The 13,582-nt window shown below is 43.4% G+C and overlaps 1 protein-coding gene across 1 annotated transcript in view; it reads left to right on the forward strand.

Annotated features, from left to right (window-relative positions):
* The window catches only part of rgs6 (regulator of G protein signaling 6), a gene marked incomplete at both ends in the record, with an annotated part of 102,613 nt that overhangs the window by 70,911 nt on the left and 18,120 nt on the right, over window positions 1-13,582 (forward strand). The window contains one exon of the mRNA XM_084439261.1: window positions 11,770-11,866. Coding sequence (XP_084295387.1) covers window positions 11,770-11,866 — 97 coding nt within the window. The remainder of the gene's footprint in view (window positions 1-11,769; window positions 11,867-13,582) is intronic.

A 13,582-nucleotide genomic window follows, 5' to 3' on the forward strand; every position in this document is an offset into this window, starting at 1 on the left:
GGTTGTTACAGACAATCTTAGCTCATCATTATGCAAAATCGGGACTCACAACTCGCACAGTATAAGGTGTACGATCTGCGATTCATTGCTACGACGTTCTACGACGAGGCTACGACCTCCCGACAAAATATCTGGCATGTCAGATATTTTCGTCGTAGCTCGCAGATCACATAGAACTTTAGCCAAGATGAATCGTGGGCATAATTGTGGCTGACAGAAATCGTATAGTGTGAATACAAATCGCAAATATGTTACCATAGCTATGCAGATGACACACAAATTTATATCACTATATCACCAGGAGACTATAATCCCATACAAGCGCTGAGTAAGTGCATTCAACAAATCAATGATTGGATGTGCCAGAACTTTCTCCAACTAAACAAAAATAAAACTGAAGTAATTGTCTTTGGAGCCAAAGAAGAACGATTAAAAGTCAGTGCTCAACTTCAATCAGTAATGCTAAAAACCACAAACGAAGCCAGAAATCTTGGTGTAGTCATGGACTCAGACCTGAATTTCAACAGCCACATTAAGTCAATTACAAAGTCAGCCTACTATCACCTGAAGAATATATCAAGGATCAAAGGATTTATGTCCCAGAAGGATTTGGAAAAACTTGTCCATGCGTTTATCTTCAGTAGACTCGACTACTGTAACGGCATGTATACAGGTCTCTCTAAAAAATCGATCAGACAGCTGCAGCTGATTCAGAACGCTGCTGCTCGAGTCCTCACTAAGACTAAGAAAGTGGAGCATATCACACCAGTACTAAGGTCTTTACACTGGCTTCCTGTCTGTCAAAGAATTGACTTTAAAATACTGCTGTTGGTTTATAAAGCACTGAATGGCCTAGGGCCAAAATATATTTCTGATCTGCTCATATGCTATGAACCATCCAGACCCCTCAGGTCGTCTGGCACAGGTCTACTTTCTGTCCCCAGAGTTAAAACAAAACATGGAGAAGCAGCATTCAGTTTTTATGCTCCACATATCTGGAACAAACTTCCAGAAAACTGCAGGTCTGCTGCAACTCTTGGTTCTTTTAAAACAAGCCTGAAGACTTTTCTTTTTGCCACTGCTTTCTAAGAGGAGCTATGTTTATCAGTATACTGCACTGTAACTTTTATTCCTGTATTCTATTTGTCCTGCTTTTTGTTTAAATATCTATAATGACTTGCTTTTTGTTTTAATGCTTTTAATTTGTCCTGCCTTTTGTTTTAAATGTCTATAATGTCTTGCTTTTTGTTTTAATGCTTTTAATGTCTCATGTAAAGCACCTTGAATTGCCCTGTGGCTGAAATGTGCTATATAAATAAACTTGCCTTGCCTTGCCTTGCATAGTGTGAATACCCACGTCGTATGGTCTTGAGACGGAGTCCCGATCGTACAGTGGGAAGGGATCCCCGATCTAAGATTTTTTCAGTCGTACAGTGTACAGAAGGCTTGAGGGAAACCTGCTCCATTGGTTCGCGCTCAGAACCAAAAGCAAATCCCAAGGCGGCGCCGTAGTCGCTGCGAAGTCATCTTCTTCTTTCTTCTTACTTGCAGTCGTCTTGCGAGCCAGTGGCGAGGCCAATGGGCGGCCTGGGTAGGCCTCCTTTGGGCCTCCCTTGCCCATGCTCAGCCCACTGTTCCTTGAGAGAAACATGGAAATGCTAATAGTACTCCGCCTGCAGACCTGTCTGCGCTTGACCAGCCGTATATTATATTGTAGGTTAAATTATAGTGGCCCACCCTGATTTACAGAAGTCCACCCTTCTGAAAATTCCTGGCCTCGCGGCTATTGCGTGCTGAAAGTTTCAAGGAGCAGATGTGCAGGCGAAGCCCGCTTATATGTACAGTGGTGCACCGGACCTGGTGCGTGTATGGATTTTTTTCTTCAGTCAATTGTAGCTGGCTATGGCCCTTTCTGAATCCAGTCCCTCCCCACTTGCACTCAGTCACCGAGTGCACTCCGTTTTGTAGTCCCCTCACAGCTGAATGTAGTTCCCTTGATTAGGGTGTAGGGTATAAAAACCTTAGGGACGCACTCCCCTCAGTCCAGCGGAAACAGGAAACACAAACCACAACGGTTACCATGGTTTCTCGTCAACAGCACTTTGCAGCGGTAGAGGCATCGTTCGTATCTTCCTTTTTACAGCTTATGAGGATTGCTTATATCAGATAGCCTACCTAGGTCCTAAGTGGAAATATCCAAATTGCAATATGGCCAATGCATTCCATTATATTTATACATAATTTTAAGAACTCTTACCTATTCATTTCACCGTTACCCTAATTCATTATTATTATTATTATTATTATTATTAGGACTATTGTCAATAAAATAATTGTCATTTTTCCACCGCAGCTGCTTCAGCACGATTATTTGTAGGCTAATAGTGTATTCTTTGTTTGTATTTTTGTTTTTATTTGCATTAAAACAAAGCAGGTCTGATTTTGTTTGTCCTGATTTTATGCTCATTTTATCTTCACTGTTATGAAGCACTTTGGGCTGCAATTCTTGTGTTGAAAGTTGCTATACAGTTTATTAAAACAAGCCCATAAAAACTGCACAAGCTTGCCGTATGAACCTGTGTTTGTCCTCTTGTCATTTTCTGCAAATAATGTCTGACATTCTAAATTTTGGGGAAAAGTAGTATATAGAAAGTGCACTTACTCAAAAACATCTATAAATATATATAGTAAACCATACATAGTAAACCAGGATGTTGCTGTGATCTCATCCTTTCCAGAGATGTGTTCCCCTGTGGTCTGAAGTATAGGCTAGTTTAGATTGCAGACCATACCACCAGTGATGGGAAAAGTACACGGAATGTTTACTTGAGTAGAAGTAAAGATACCCATGTAAAAACTGACTTGAGTAAAAGTAATAAGTACTGATCCAAATATCTACTCAAGTGAAAGTGAAAGTACAGACTCTGAAATGTACTTTAAAGTATAATACAAAGTAAAAAGTAGTTTTTCGCGATCCAAAGATCACAATTCTAAATTGGTTACCTTTGTGCTGTTAAGATCAATATTGCCAGTTCTGTTCAAGAAGACCTACCAGACAAGATGGTAGTGTACTTCACTATAATGTTAGTAGCATTAGATCCATTTGTTATTCACACATCACACTTCTGTGTACTGGATGAGTTCAGGATTATCTTAACCGGGATGAAATCATACTCATAGGCCCATCTTTTAATCAACATTTTTAATAGTACAATTTCTTCTTGAAGGTTACAGTAGTGCTTTTTGTTATTCTCATGGCGTGAGCATTGAGTGGCAAAGATTTTTATCTGTAACAAAGTGCATCGTCCCATTGAACGCAAATGAATTTAAGCTGCCCACTGTGCAAATTAAATACTTACTGTCCCATTTTAATTAAATAACCAAATATAAAGGCACATATGCATGTCGTGCACATAAAACTTAAACTGCCAATGAATCAAGTTGAAGTACTCAATTACTTTAAAAGTATACTGCGTCTCCTAATTTACACAACCGTGCAATAGAACTCTACTGCATCTCCTCATTTACACAACAGTGTAGAACTCTACTGCATCTCCTCAATTACACAACAGTATAGAACTCTACTGCATCTCCTCATTTACACAACATTATAGAACTCTACTGCATCTCCTTTTTTACACAACAGTATAGAACTCTACTGCATCTCCTCATTTACACAACAGTATAGAACTCTACTGCATCTCCTCATTTACACAACAGTATAGAACTCTACTGCATCTCCTCATAATGCACGTATGTGTGTGTTTAAGTTGGAGGTGAATGTCATAAGACAAACTAAAACAATAACAAATTACCATGAGAGAGGGAGGTCCGGTAAGGATAAGATCAATCAGCACGTTCAGTTACTAAGTAAGTGAGTCCGTCCGTCAGTCAGTCAGTCTCATTCAGGCAGTCATTGTGTCTCATTCAGGCAGTCAGTCAGTCAGTCTCATTCAGGCAGTCAGTCAGTCAGTCAGTCAGTCAGTCTCATTCAGTCAGTCAGTCAGTCTCATTCAGGCAGTCAGTCTCATTCAGTCAGTCAGTCAGTCAGTCTCATTCATTCAGTCAGTCAGTCTCATTCATTCAGTCAGTCAGTCTCATTCATTCAGTCAGTCAGTCAGTCAGTCTCATTCAGGCAGTCAGTCAGTCAGTCTCATTCAGTCAGTCAGTCAGTCAGTCTCATTCAGGCAGTCAGTCAGTCAGTCTCATTCAGGCAGTCAGTCAGTCAGTCTCATTCAGGCAGTCAGTCAGTCAGTCTCATTCAGGCAGTCAGTCAGTCAGTCTCATTCAGGCAGTCAGTCAGTCAGTCTCATTCAGGCAGTCAGTCAGTCAGTCTCATTCAGTCAGTCAGTCAGTCAGTCAGTCTCATTCAGGCAGTCAGTCAGTCAGTCTCATTCATTCAGTCAGTCAGTCTCATTCAGGCAGTCAGTCAGTCAGTCTCATTCAGTCAGTCAGTCAGTCAGTCAGTCTCATTCAGGCAGTCAGTCAGTCAGTCTCATTCAGGCAGTCAGTCAGTCTCATTCAGGCAGTCAGCCAATCATCAATTAAGTTGATCAGGGAGTTCAGTTAATAAGTAAATGAGTCAGTGAGCAAAAAAGTCAGTCAGGTCAGTCACCCAATCATGTCAGTTACAGTCAGTGTGAAGGCTGGACAAAAAATCTAGAGAAATTTTGTATTCAACTTCATGAGAAGCAAACTCTCAAAGTTCTCAGGTTCCAACCTATTCCTCCGAGGTCTGAAAATCATTCCCCCTGTGCTAAAGTCTCTCACAGGCCGCTGAGGCAGGCAGTGGTGTGTTTAGCTTAAGGGACAAGTGACAGACAGATGGAAACAATAAGTATCCGTTTGACTGAGCAACATGCTAGTACACTACTAAGCCTATACTTTTAACTAACGTTACGTAAGCTGTTTTGTTACAACATATATCTTAGCTAAGCTAATAATAGCTAGCAAGCTAGCTAGTTAAAACTTACCTCGATGTGTTTCCTGAGATTCGATGGAGAATTCTTGAAGGCAAGCACCTCATGCCGTTTTGGCTTGCACAGCAAGCACACCATTCGCCATGATTGGTTTTTTTCCCCTACAAACCCGAAAAGATCACTAAGATACGGCCATGGGTGAGGTAACTGAGGTTCTGCTCTTTCAGGCTCAGCCTGCTCTGGTTCTTCGCCATTGTCCATGGTGTCATTGGTGTGATGGATTGATCTGATCGCAGCAAGCTAACACTGACTTCCACTTCAACCCGCTCTGATGTGTCACAGTCACACTACTTAGGTCCCTAAGTTACTGACTGACTGCTGGCACTGTCGACTTGCGTGCCGTAGGCTACATGCGCGTTTTGAAATTTTAGCGGCAGCCAGGCTGATAAATCAAATGCGGATTACATGATTTACGCAAAGATACTGAAAAAAAAAAAATATATATATATGTCAAAGTAACGAGCCCTTTTTAAAAATGTAGGGAGTAGAAAGTACGATATTTTTGTTTTAAATGTAGGGAGTAAAAGTAAAAAGTTGTCAGAAAAAAAAATACTTCTTAAAAGTACAAAGTAATGGCATTTTGTACTTAAGTACAGTAACGAAGTATTTCTACTTAAGTAAATCCCATCACTGCATACCACTAATATGACAACCAGAGATTGCACATATTTGTCTCCAGATTCTGTATAAAGGATACACAGGGATTGCCACAATTCGTATTTATTGAAAATAAGGTTTTGGTTGTAGGCCTAATCAGTGAAATCTGCCAATGGAACAAGTGAAACTTTGCTTAATGTTTGGAAGAAGATGCATTTATCTAAAGACAAATCACTTGTCCTATATCTCACTGAAATGTTGCTTGTTGGTTGAGTGTCTACATTACGTGTAAAAAGATGTGTTTTGTGGTGAGTGGCAGGCCATTCATGGACTAAACCTATGAAAAAAATAAAAAATACTCCCAAGCTGTTTCGTTTTTTTGTGGACAACTTTACACCACTTGTGCCACCACTTTACATTACAATCAAATGAACATAATCTTGCGTTTTCTGAACTGGAGAACGGAATTTGATGTGAAATACAATGCAAATGTCGTATAATTTGTGAGGAACTTACATTTGTACGGTGTAAAAAACACCGAGGGTGTTATAAGCCACTTCCACTCGGCGCTAATTGGTTTCGGATGGCACTTAATATGGCGCGGCCTCCGCGTGAACGCGCAAACCGAGGGGGAGTGCATAGGGCGAGGGAAGAGGAGCTGGATTCGAAAAGGGCCTATGTTTCACAAGCGAATAGGCTCTGTGCACCAGCTCCGCTACTTCCTGAAAGGAAGTGGGCATCTTTATTTCCTGTCCTATACTATTGGATTAAGTGATTTATCAGGTGTGCGCTGGGTGTTCCGCACACCTGATCAATCACTTAATCCAATAGTATAGGACAGGAAATAAAGATGCCCACTTCCTTTCAGGAAGTAGTGGAGCTGGTGCACAGAGCCTATAGGAGCTAGCCCTGTGGGACGGAGTTCGGTGAAATAGAAATAGACCTTACTCATCGGGTCCAAGGATTATCAATTTAGAGATGAGATTCCCGAGTGTTATATACTGTAATCTGCTATCAGACAGTCTGTGACTTCCAGAGAGCTCTTGAAAGCGACCTCGCACCTCACTCTGCTTTTCTCCTCACTTGACTTTGACACCGGGGCTTCTCTCTCCGGGTAAGTGGCGGGCAGCATGGAGTTGCCAACAAGGCGCTGTAATCAGCTTGGTGCTGAAGCACTTGATGGATTATTATAGATCTTCAGAAGAAGAGGTCTTGTCTGACTGACACTTCTGTTCGAGGATACTGCACCTCCCTGAAACAATGACTGTCTTCATTTCTGCAGAGAAGTGTGTCCAGAAAATAACATCTGTGCCAATTCTGACTGAGAGCAACCATGGTAGAAGGTTCTAATGTTATTGTAACATAACCCTAATTCCACACTAATGTATATTTCCTTTGTGGTAACTGACTTATAGAGCTCTTAACCTAACAGTTCCTTAAAAAAAAGACGCTGAAGACGGCTGATTTCAGCCAGACACGCAGGGTCCATGCACTCGACCAGATCTGCACGTACATGTTAATGCCAGTGCATAACCAGGGTCATGACATGTATTCCATTTTTCACGTTTGAGCTCTCGCTATGAATGAAAATCAGAATATGCTCCTATGTGAGAGGCTGATTGAAATGCTTTATGCGTCAGTGACTGCTAACATTTGATGGCCTTGTTGTCTGTAATTCATTACTGCATGCTCTTTTGATGGTTTGGCAGTGATATCCAGTTGTTAATATGCTGCAGCTTAGATGTCAGTGTGGTCTGACGGGCTGTGTAGGATATATATGATCCTTTAGAAGAGGTTGTATGAGATTGTACATTTTTTGAGAGAATAATCTTGCAGTGACTCACAGCTCTGAATATATGTGTATAGTAGGTAATAAAACAAATGTGAAACTGAATATATTTCTAGAAGTGTTCACATTAACGGAAAGTTACTTTGTAATCTTCCAGTCACTGGGTTGCACAATTTACAGATTTCTCTCCAAAGCACATTCATTATTCTGCCTGGCTGCGTTCAGCGCGATCCAGTTACACTGTAGCTATAAATGTGGGATGAAAGTGGAAGTATTTCAGTGTTGCACCGACATAAATCAGTCTCTGGCTGCTCTGTTCACCAGCGTGTGCTCGCTGTGCTGCCGACCTCCAGACGTCCTGGTAGTGCGCCGGCCATCGCCGCGCAAATGGCTTAAGAACCCTGAGCGGTAGCATGGAACAGCTCTTTACTCAATCTCCCAGGTTACACCTCTGCATACTCAATCTTCCAGGTTGCACCTCTGCAGACATGTCCTCAGTAGCCCTCGGCTCCACCAGCTGCGCGCTCATTCCTGCCACAGACACGGCTCCGAACCTGCTGGCCTCCCAGTCTTCTGCCGAGGCACCGTTGTGGCGGGGTGCTGTTGGCGGGGTCAGAATCAGAGACATGAAAGGGTGACATTGTTGGAAAGTTGTTTTCTGGTGGCATCTTTCTCTCCCCTTCTGTGAGTGAGCAGCATTATTGTGCTAGTTATTGTGGTCTACTAGCGTGGGGGAGCTTGGCAGAGAAAACCAACTGATCAATACATATTATGAGGGGCCCACCATTCTGGGCGTTTCTGTGGGTTCTGGAGGCGAACAGACATGGCCCTTCTGTTTTTTTATTTTTTAGCTTTATCTGTGCCCCCAGAGCGTAGAAGGTTGTAGTCGCTGTGGGGAATGTGTGTGTGTGTGTGTGTGTGTGTGTGTGTGTGTGTGTGTGTGTGTGTGTGTGTGTGTGTGTGTGTGTGTGTGTGTGTGTGTGACATGCTGCTCTGTGTGTGTGTGTGTGTGTGCGGGTGTGTGTGTCAAGGTTTTAAAGTACCAACTGCTCAAAGATGAAATTGTACAACTTGGGTACAAATGTAAATTGCTGGTGTTTATATTTGGATGCTTAGGTAATGTCCACAGACTAGTTGCGAGGGGCTTGCAGATATTCTGTTCAGTGTGTGCAATAATTGCAATAATGTGTGTGTGTGTGTGTGTGTGTGTGTGTGTGTGTGTGTGTGTGTGTGTGTGTGTGTGTGTGTGTCACTCACTCTAAGAGCTGGCCATTCACCTCCAATGCTGGAAGAGTGGGTGGTTCAGGTCACAGGTCATGATTTACAGATAAGAGTACTTGACACGTAGTATCTGTATTGTATTAATGTGCCTTGTTGTTGTTTGCTCACCAGTAACAAGCCCACGGAAAGCCGCCATGTTGTATCCTCTCGAGACCATCCTGATCTAGCGAGATCACTTTCAGTTTCTCTCCGCAGATCGGTCTGGCCTTCCCCCTACAGTGTCTCAAACAATTTCAGTGGGCTGGAGAACTTACTTTGGCCAATTAGTAACTGAAGGAGTTAGGGTTAGTCTAACTCCTTCAGCCAACAGAACACAGTCCATGATTGGCCCGGTCAAAGCGTAATTGGAGACAAATCGTTAAAGATAACTGGACGTCCAGACTGATCTGCAGAGAGAAACTGAAAGTGAACTTGAGAGATCAGGATGGTCTCACAAGGAGAGCTGTGTGGTACTGTACGGGAAGGGTGTTCTGGACGAGTTACTGCAGCTGACAGCTGTTGTTACCTGACATGGCTCTCGCTGAGTACCCATTTCGATTAGCTGGCAGGGTTTGATTGGATTTAGGACAGGATGTCACCCTCGTCTGCTCTATCTGCTATCTCCATGAACCATCAATGACTCATTAGTATCGTCCCTATTGATTGGGATGTGTTGCCAGAGCCCTTGGCAGTTAGACAGTGTTTTCCCTAGTTACACACTGTTCTTGTACACTGAGAGCTCACTTCAGCCATGTCAGATGATTAGAAATGTGCTCTTTGCTCACCGTGAGGTAGGGCTTAGTCAGAGCGTAGTGCAGACACCGTGCAGAGGCAAAGCGTAGCCAGTCACTGTGTTTGCCTGGCATACTGTAGGCCGAGTTATGCCGGGCTCACACTACAGAATATTTAAAATCTTAACCAATTTCAAAATCGGGTTACATCACGCACATAAGGAGAATGTTAACAGATATTCTTCTTGCGCATCTCATACGAGCACACACAGCAAGATTTGAAAATAATGTCTCATCACACACTACAGGATTTTACCGTGCACGAGGGAGCAATGAACAACTGGTCTCACCGTCTCACTTGTAAAGTCGGGACTTAATAATCTTAAATATCAAACATGTTTGATATTATCGGGGCCGCCGCGATGGGTCTGCGAGCCGATCGGGAGGTATAATATTGGATCTGTAAACCCCTCACATTACAAGATAATCTGGGCCGATCATCGGCCCCGACCAACGTTCCAGACCAGATTTCTCCTCCGATTGTCGGGAGGGGTGAATTGGGGATAAATCGGCCCAAAATCCTATAGTCTGAGCCCGGCATTAGTACATAAACAGCTAAGCTAACTTAAGCATTGGATTTAGCGAAGTTCGTAAACTACTGTATATGCCTATTCACAAACTCGGTAGCCCCATCTTACTGCTCACCTTTTGCCATGCATAACTTTTCCTGCCGAGATCGTGGCATGTTTTAAATCTTGTGTTAAAGAGTTCGGGGAATTCTGAAACACAGAGCGCATGAGTTTTTCTTCTGTTCTCTACCTGCCCTGTTTGCATGTGTAGCTTCCGGCTATACGTCAAGATTCAAGATAGAGATTTATTTGTTTGTGTGCAACAGTAAAATAGGGTTGCCACAACTCTTGACTGTGACACAGCTTTCCTCTTAAACATTTTTTTTCTTCCTTCTGCCGAGATAGAGAGAGAACGACTGGCACTTGAATAAGCATTATGATTATGTTATGGATTAAGCACTACAACTTGAAGCTAAGCTTACTCTAAGAGTATTGGAGAGCAATTAATTAAGATATTTATCATCCAATAACGGAAATTGTGCAGATAGATGAGCTTGACTTGGGTACAGTAGATATAGGCTAGACGCCGGAGCAGAGCATTGTGAAAGGAGTGAGAGGAATACTACTCCAGAGCAGTATTTTATGTTTAAATTAGCCAAAAAGTTAATACAAATTCCCAGATACGGAGTGTTGGTCTTTATTGTGTTAGATGAGCCAGTTGGAGAGCAGTAGTGCAATGTGTTGTATTCTACGCCAGTTCTATGAAATTAAACAGCAAGGCTGGATACAGTGCAGTATTTCTAGAAGAGGACATGTGTGCCTGCATACAGTAAATATATGCTGTTCCATAGAGAGAACGGGCTCTCAGCAGAGTGTGACTTGGTGTGGGTGTCATCATGGCAGAGTCACTGCTGTTATGTGCTGTCTGTGATCATTAAAACACAGTAACCAGAGAGGGTCAAAGACTGTGTGTTCTACCGTGTGGAGGTCTTGTCTTTTTCATGTGTGTTGTGGTGTTTTCTATCCGAATTGGGGAAAGTGTGTGCTTGTTTGTGTTAGTGTTTTTGTCCGATGACAAAAAAAACCTTGAATAGGACCTTGAGTTGGATGGCTGTGTGCGTGCGTGTGTGCGTGCGTGTGTGCGTGTGTGTGTAAGTGTGCACTTACATGGGTGGCCTTGTTTTGTTACCGAGTTACTGTTCCATACTCTCTCTCTCTCTCTCTCTCTCTCTCTCTCGGCCAGCTGGGCTGAGGTTTGACTGTGGTTCAGTTGAACTCTGGTTGCCATATTAGCTACCATGATACAGTATATATACCGTAGCTATGAATTAGCTGTCTCCAAAGCGACAGTCTCACCTCCCCCACCAGAGAACGAACAGAAATCAGAGATGAGCTGGGATGACAACATGCAATCTAAACAGCGCCTGACCGTCTAATCAGATTATCCAACTCTAAAGTGGGCGACATGTTTCATTAGTGGGAGCATGGGTATTAATAGACCTAAGGTGTATGTGTGTGCGTGCACGCGTGTGTGTGTTCCTATCAAATATCTTCAAATATCAATATGGAAATTTTGCACCACACACACCCACTGTCTGCAAGTGACTTTTTTTGAATTTTCCCAGAGGAGAATAAAAAGAAAACTTGTTTGCTCTTCAAATCTGTAATATATTTTAGAGATTATTGTCTCTGCCAACTCTGATAATACAATTAATTACCTTTCATGATTGACTAACCCTTCTAGCAAGAGTGAAGACTCCCAGAATCCTCCCTGCTGTGTTTCTGTTGCGAGTTTGTGATCACGGTGTGTGGGTGTGCTGACCATAACCCTCATGTCCCCTCAGATCGAAGACATTGTCACACAGATCCAGGACGAGACGGAGGGCGTACCCATCCGAACGGTCAAGAGCTTCCTGTCCAAGATCCCCAGTGTGGTCACAGGTGAGAGGAGAGAGAGAGAGAGAGAGAGAGAGAGAGAGAGAGAGAGGAGAGAGAGAGAGAGAGTGAGACAGAGAGAGAGGAACGGATGAATCAGGACACAAGTATTTTGATGCTGACAAGGGCCCAACACGTGTGGTAAAAGATAGACATAATAGAGTGATTGACAGAATTACACACACTGGAGACAAACGATATTTAATCAGGCCGAGAGGCTTATGAATGGATGGAACAATCGAAAATGGAGATAAAGGCAGAGAGAGAGAGAAAAACTGAGACTGCAAAGCTTCAAATAGAGGTGGAGAAACAGCGTTGTTTGGGATATCACAAATTCCCTTTGCAGCTTGTGTTCAACTTTCAAATAGTTTCAGATTGTTCCCCCTCTGAACAGTCTCCTCAGACAGATGCTCTACAGTCCAGTCCCTGACCAATACCTGGACTGAGAACTTTGACTTGGTCGCCGGGTGCCGATGGCTGCCCGCTGCACCTGGCTGTGCCTGGAGGAGAACAGCTGGGATGGGTTTCCACTGGACAGTTTCCACCGGCGTGTGTGTTGTGTGCCATGTCGCCCTCTCAATTGTGTGTAATGCATCCCTGTGTGGCCAAATAAAGCCCCCCCCCTCTTGGGTCCTGTAACTATGTTATCACCTGAGCTAGGCAAATTGCCCTGTTGACTGGCAGTAAGGGTTTGGCCTCCCCTCCTGGCAGACAATTTGCAATCAGTGGCAACAGCCCTCAAAAACACTGCTGGTTTTGACGGCGCCAGCTATCAGGTGACGTGTGACCGAAGGGTTGGGCGATTTATTCAAGAGTGACTTTGTCAACAAAGACTGTCAAGAATGTAGTATGCCTACATTTGAATAGTTATCATATCGTTTTGTTACCACTATGTGTTCACATCCTGTTCCGGTCCTTCCCCCTGTCCGGCTGTCACACAGACATTGGGTCACCCCCGGGGGTTCCATGACCTCTCTAATCTCATCTATCCTACTCTGTCAACTCATGGCAAGCAAGTGATCACAGTGGGGCTTTAGAACTGCCAGTCAGTAGCGCCGAAAGCTGAGTTTATCTCAGGTCATGCATCCTTGCTCTCCCTCAACATGCTTGCTCTTACTGAGACGTGAATCACACCAGAAAACACTACCACACTCGCAGCTCTGTCAGATGTGTACTCCTTCTCCCACACTCCCAGAGCTGCGAGGTGCGATGATGGTACTGGCCTGCTTATTTCACCAACATGGAAACACTCTCTGTTCTCTGTTCCACAGTTTTTCCCACCTTCTTTCGAATTTCATGTTGTAACTATCTTGATTATCCAATCAAGCTCACCTTTTTTCTGTTGTGCATTGCCCACCAGGCCTTGAGCTTGTGTCAATAAGCAGAATGTATCAATAACCAAGAGCTTGACACATTAGTCTAGCACTTCCTTGACGATGGCTCAGCACTCAGCCTTCTCAGTGACCTCAACATCCAGAGTATTGTAATTGAATTGTATTGAAATTTGAACCTCTTCTTTCTTTCCTCTCCTCCTTTGACCTTCACCTCTTCTCTTCTCCTCCTACCCACAAGGCTGGCAACCAGCTGGATCTTACTAGACACTGTTCCTCCCCTAGCCTCTCTGCCAATCTCTCTGAATGGTATTTGACCCTACATGCACCAACTATACCTTTAAACCCTCTGCCTCCTCACTCTCACCCTCTCTTCCCATGTCCACATTCT

Source organism: Borostomias antarcticus (genome assembly GCF_949987555.1).
Source record: "Borostomias antarcticus genome assembly, chromosome: 6".
NCBI lineage: Eukaryota > Metazoa > Chordata > Actinopteri > Stomiiformes > Stomiidae > Borostomias > Borostomias antarcticus.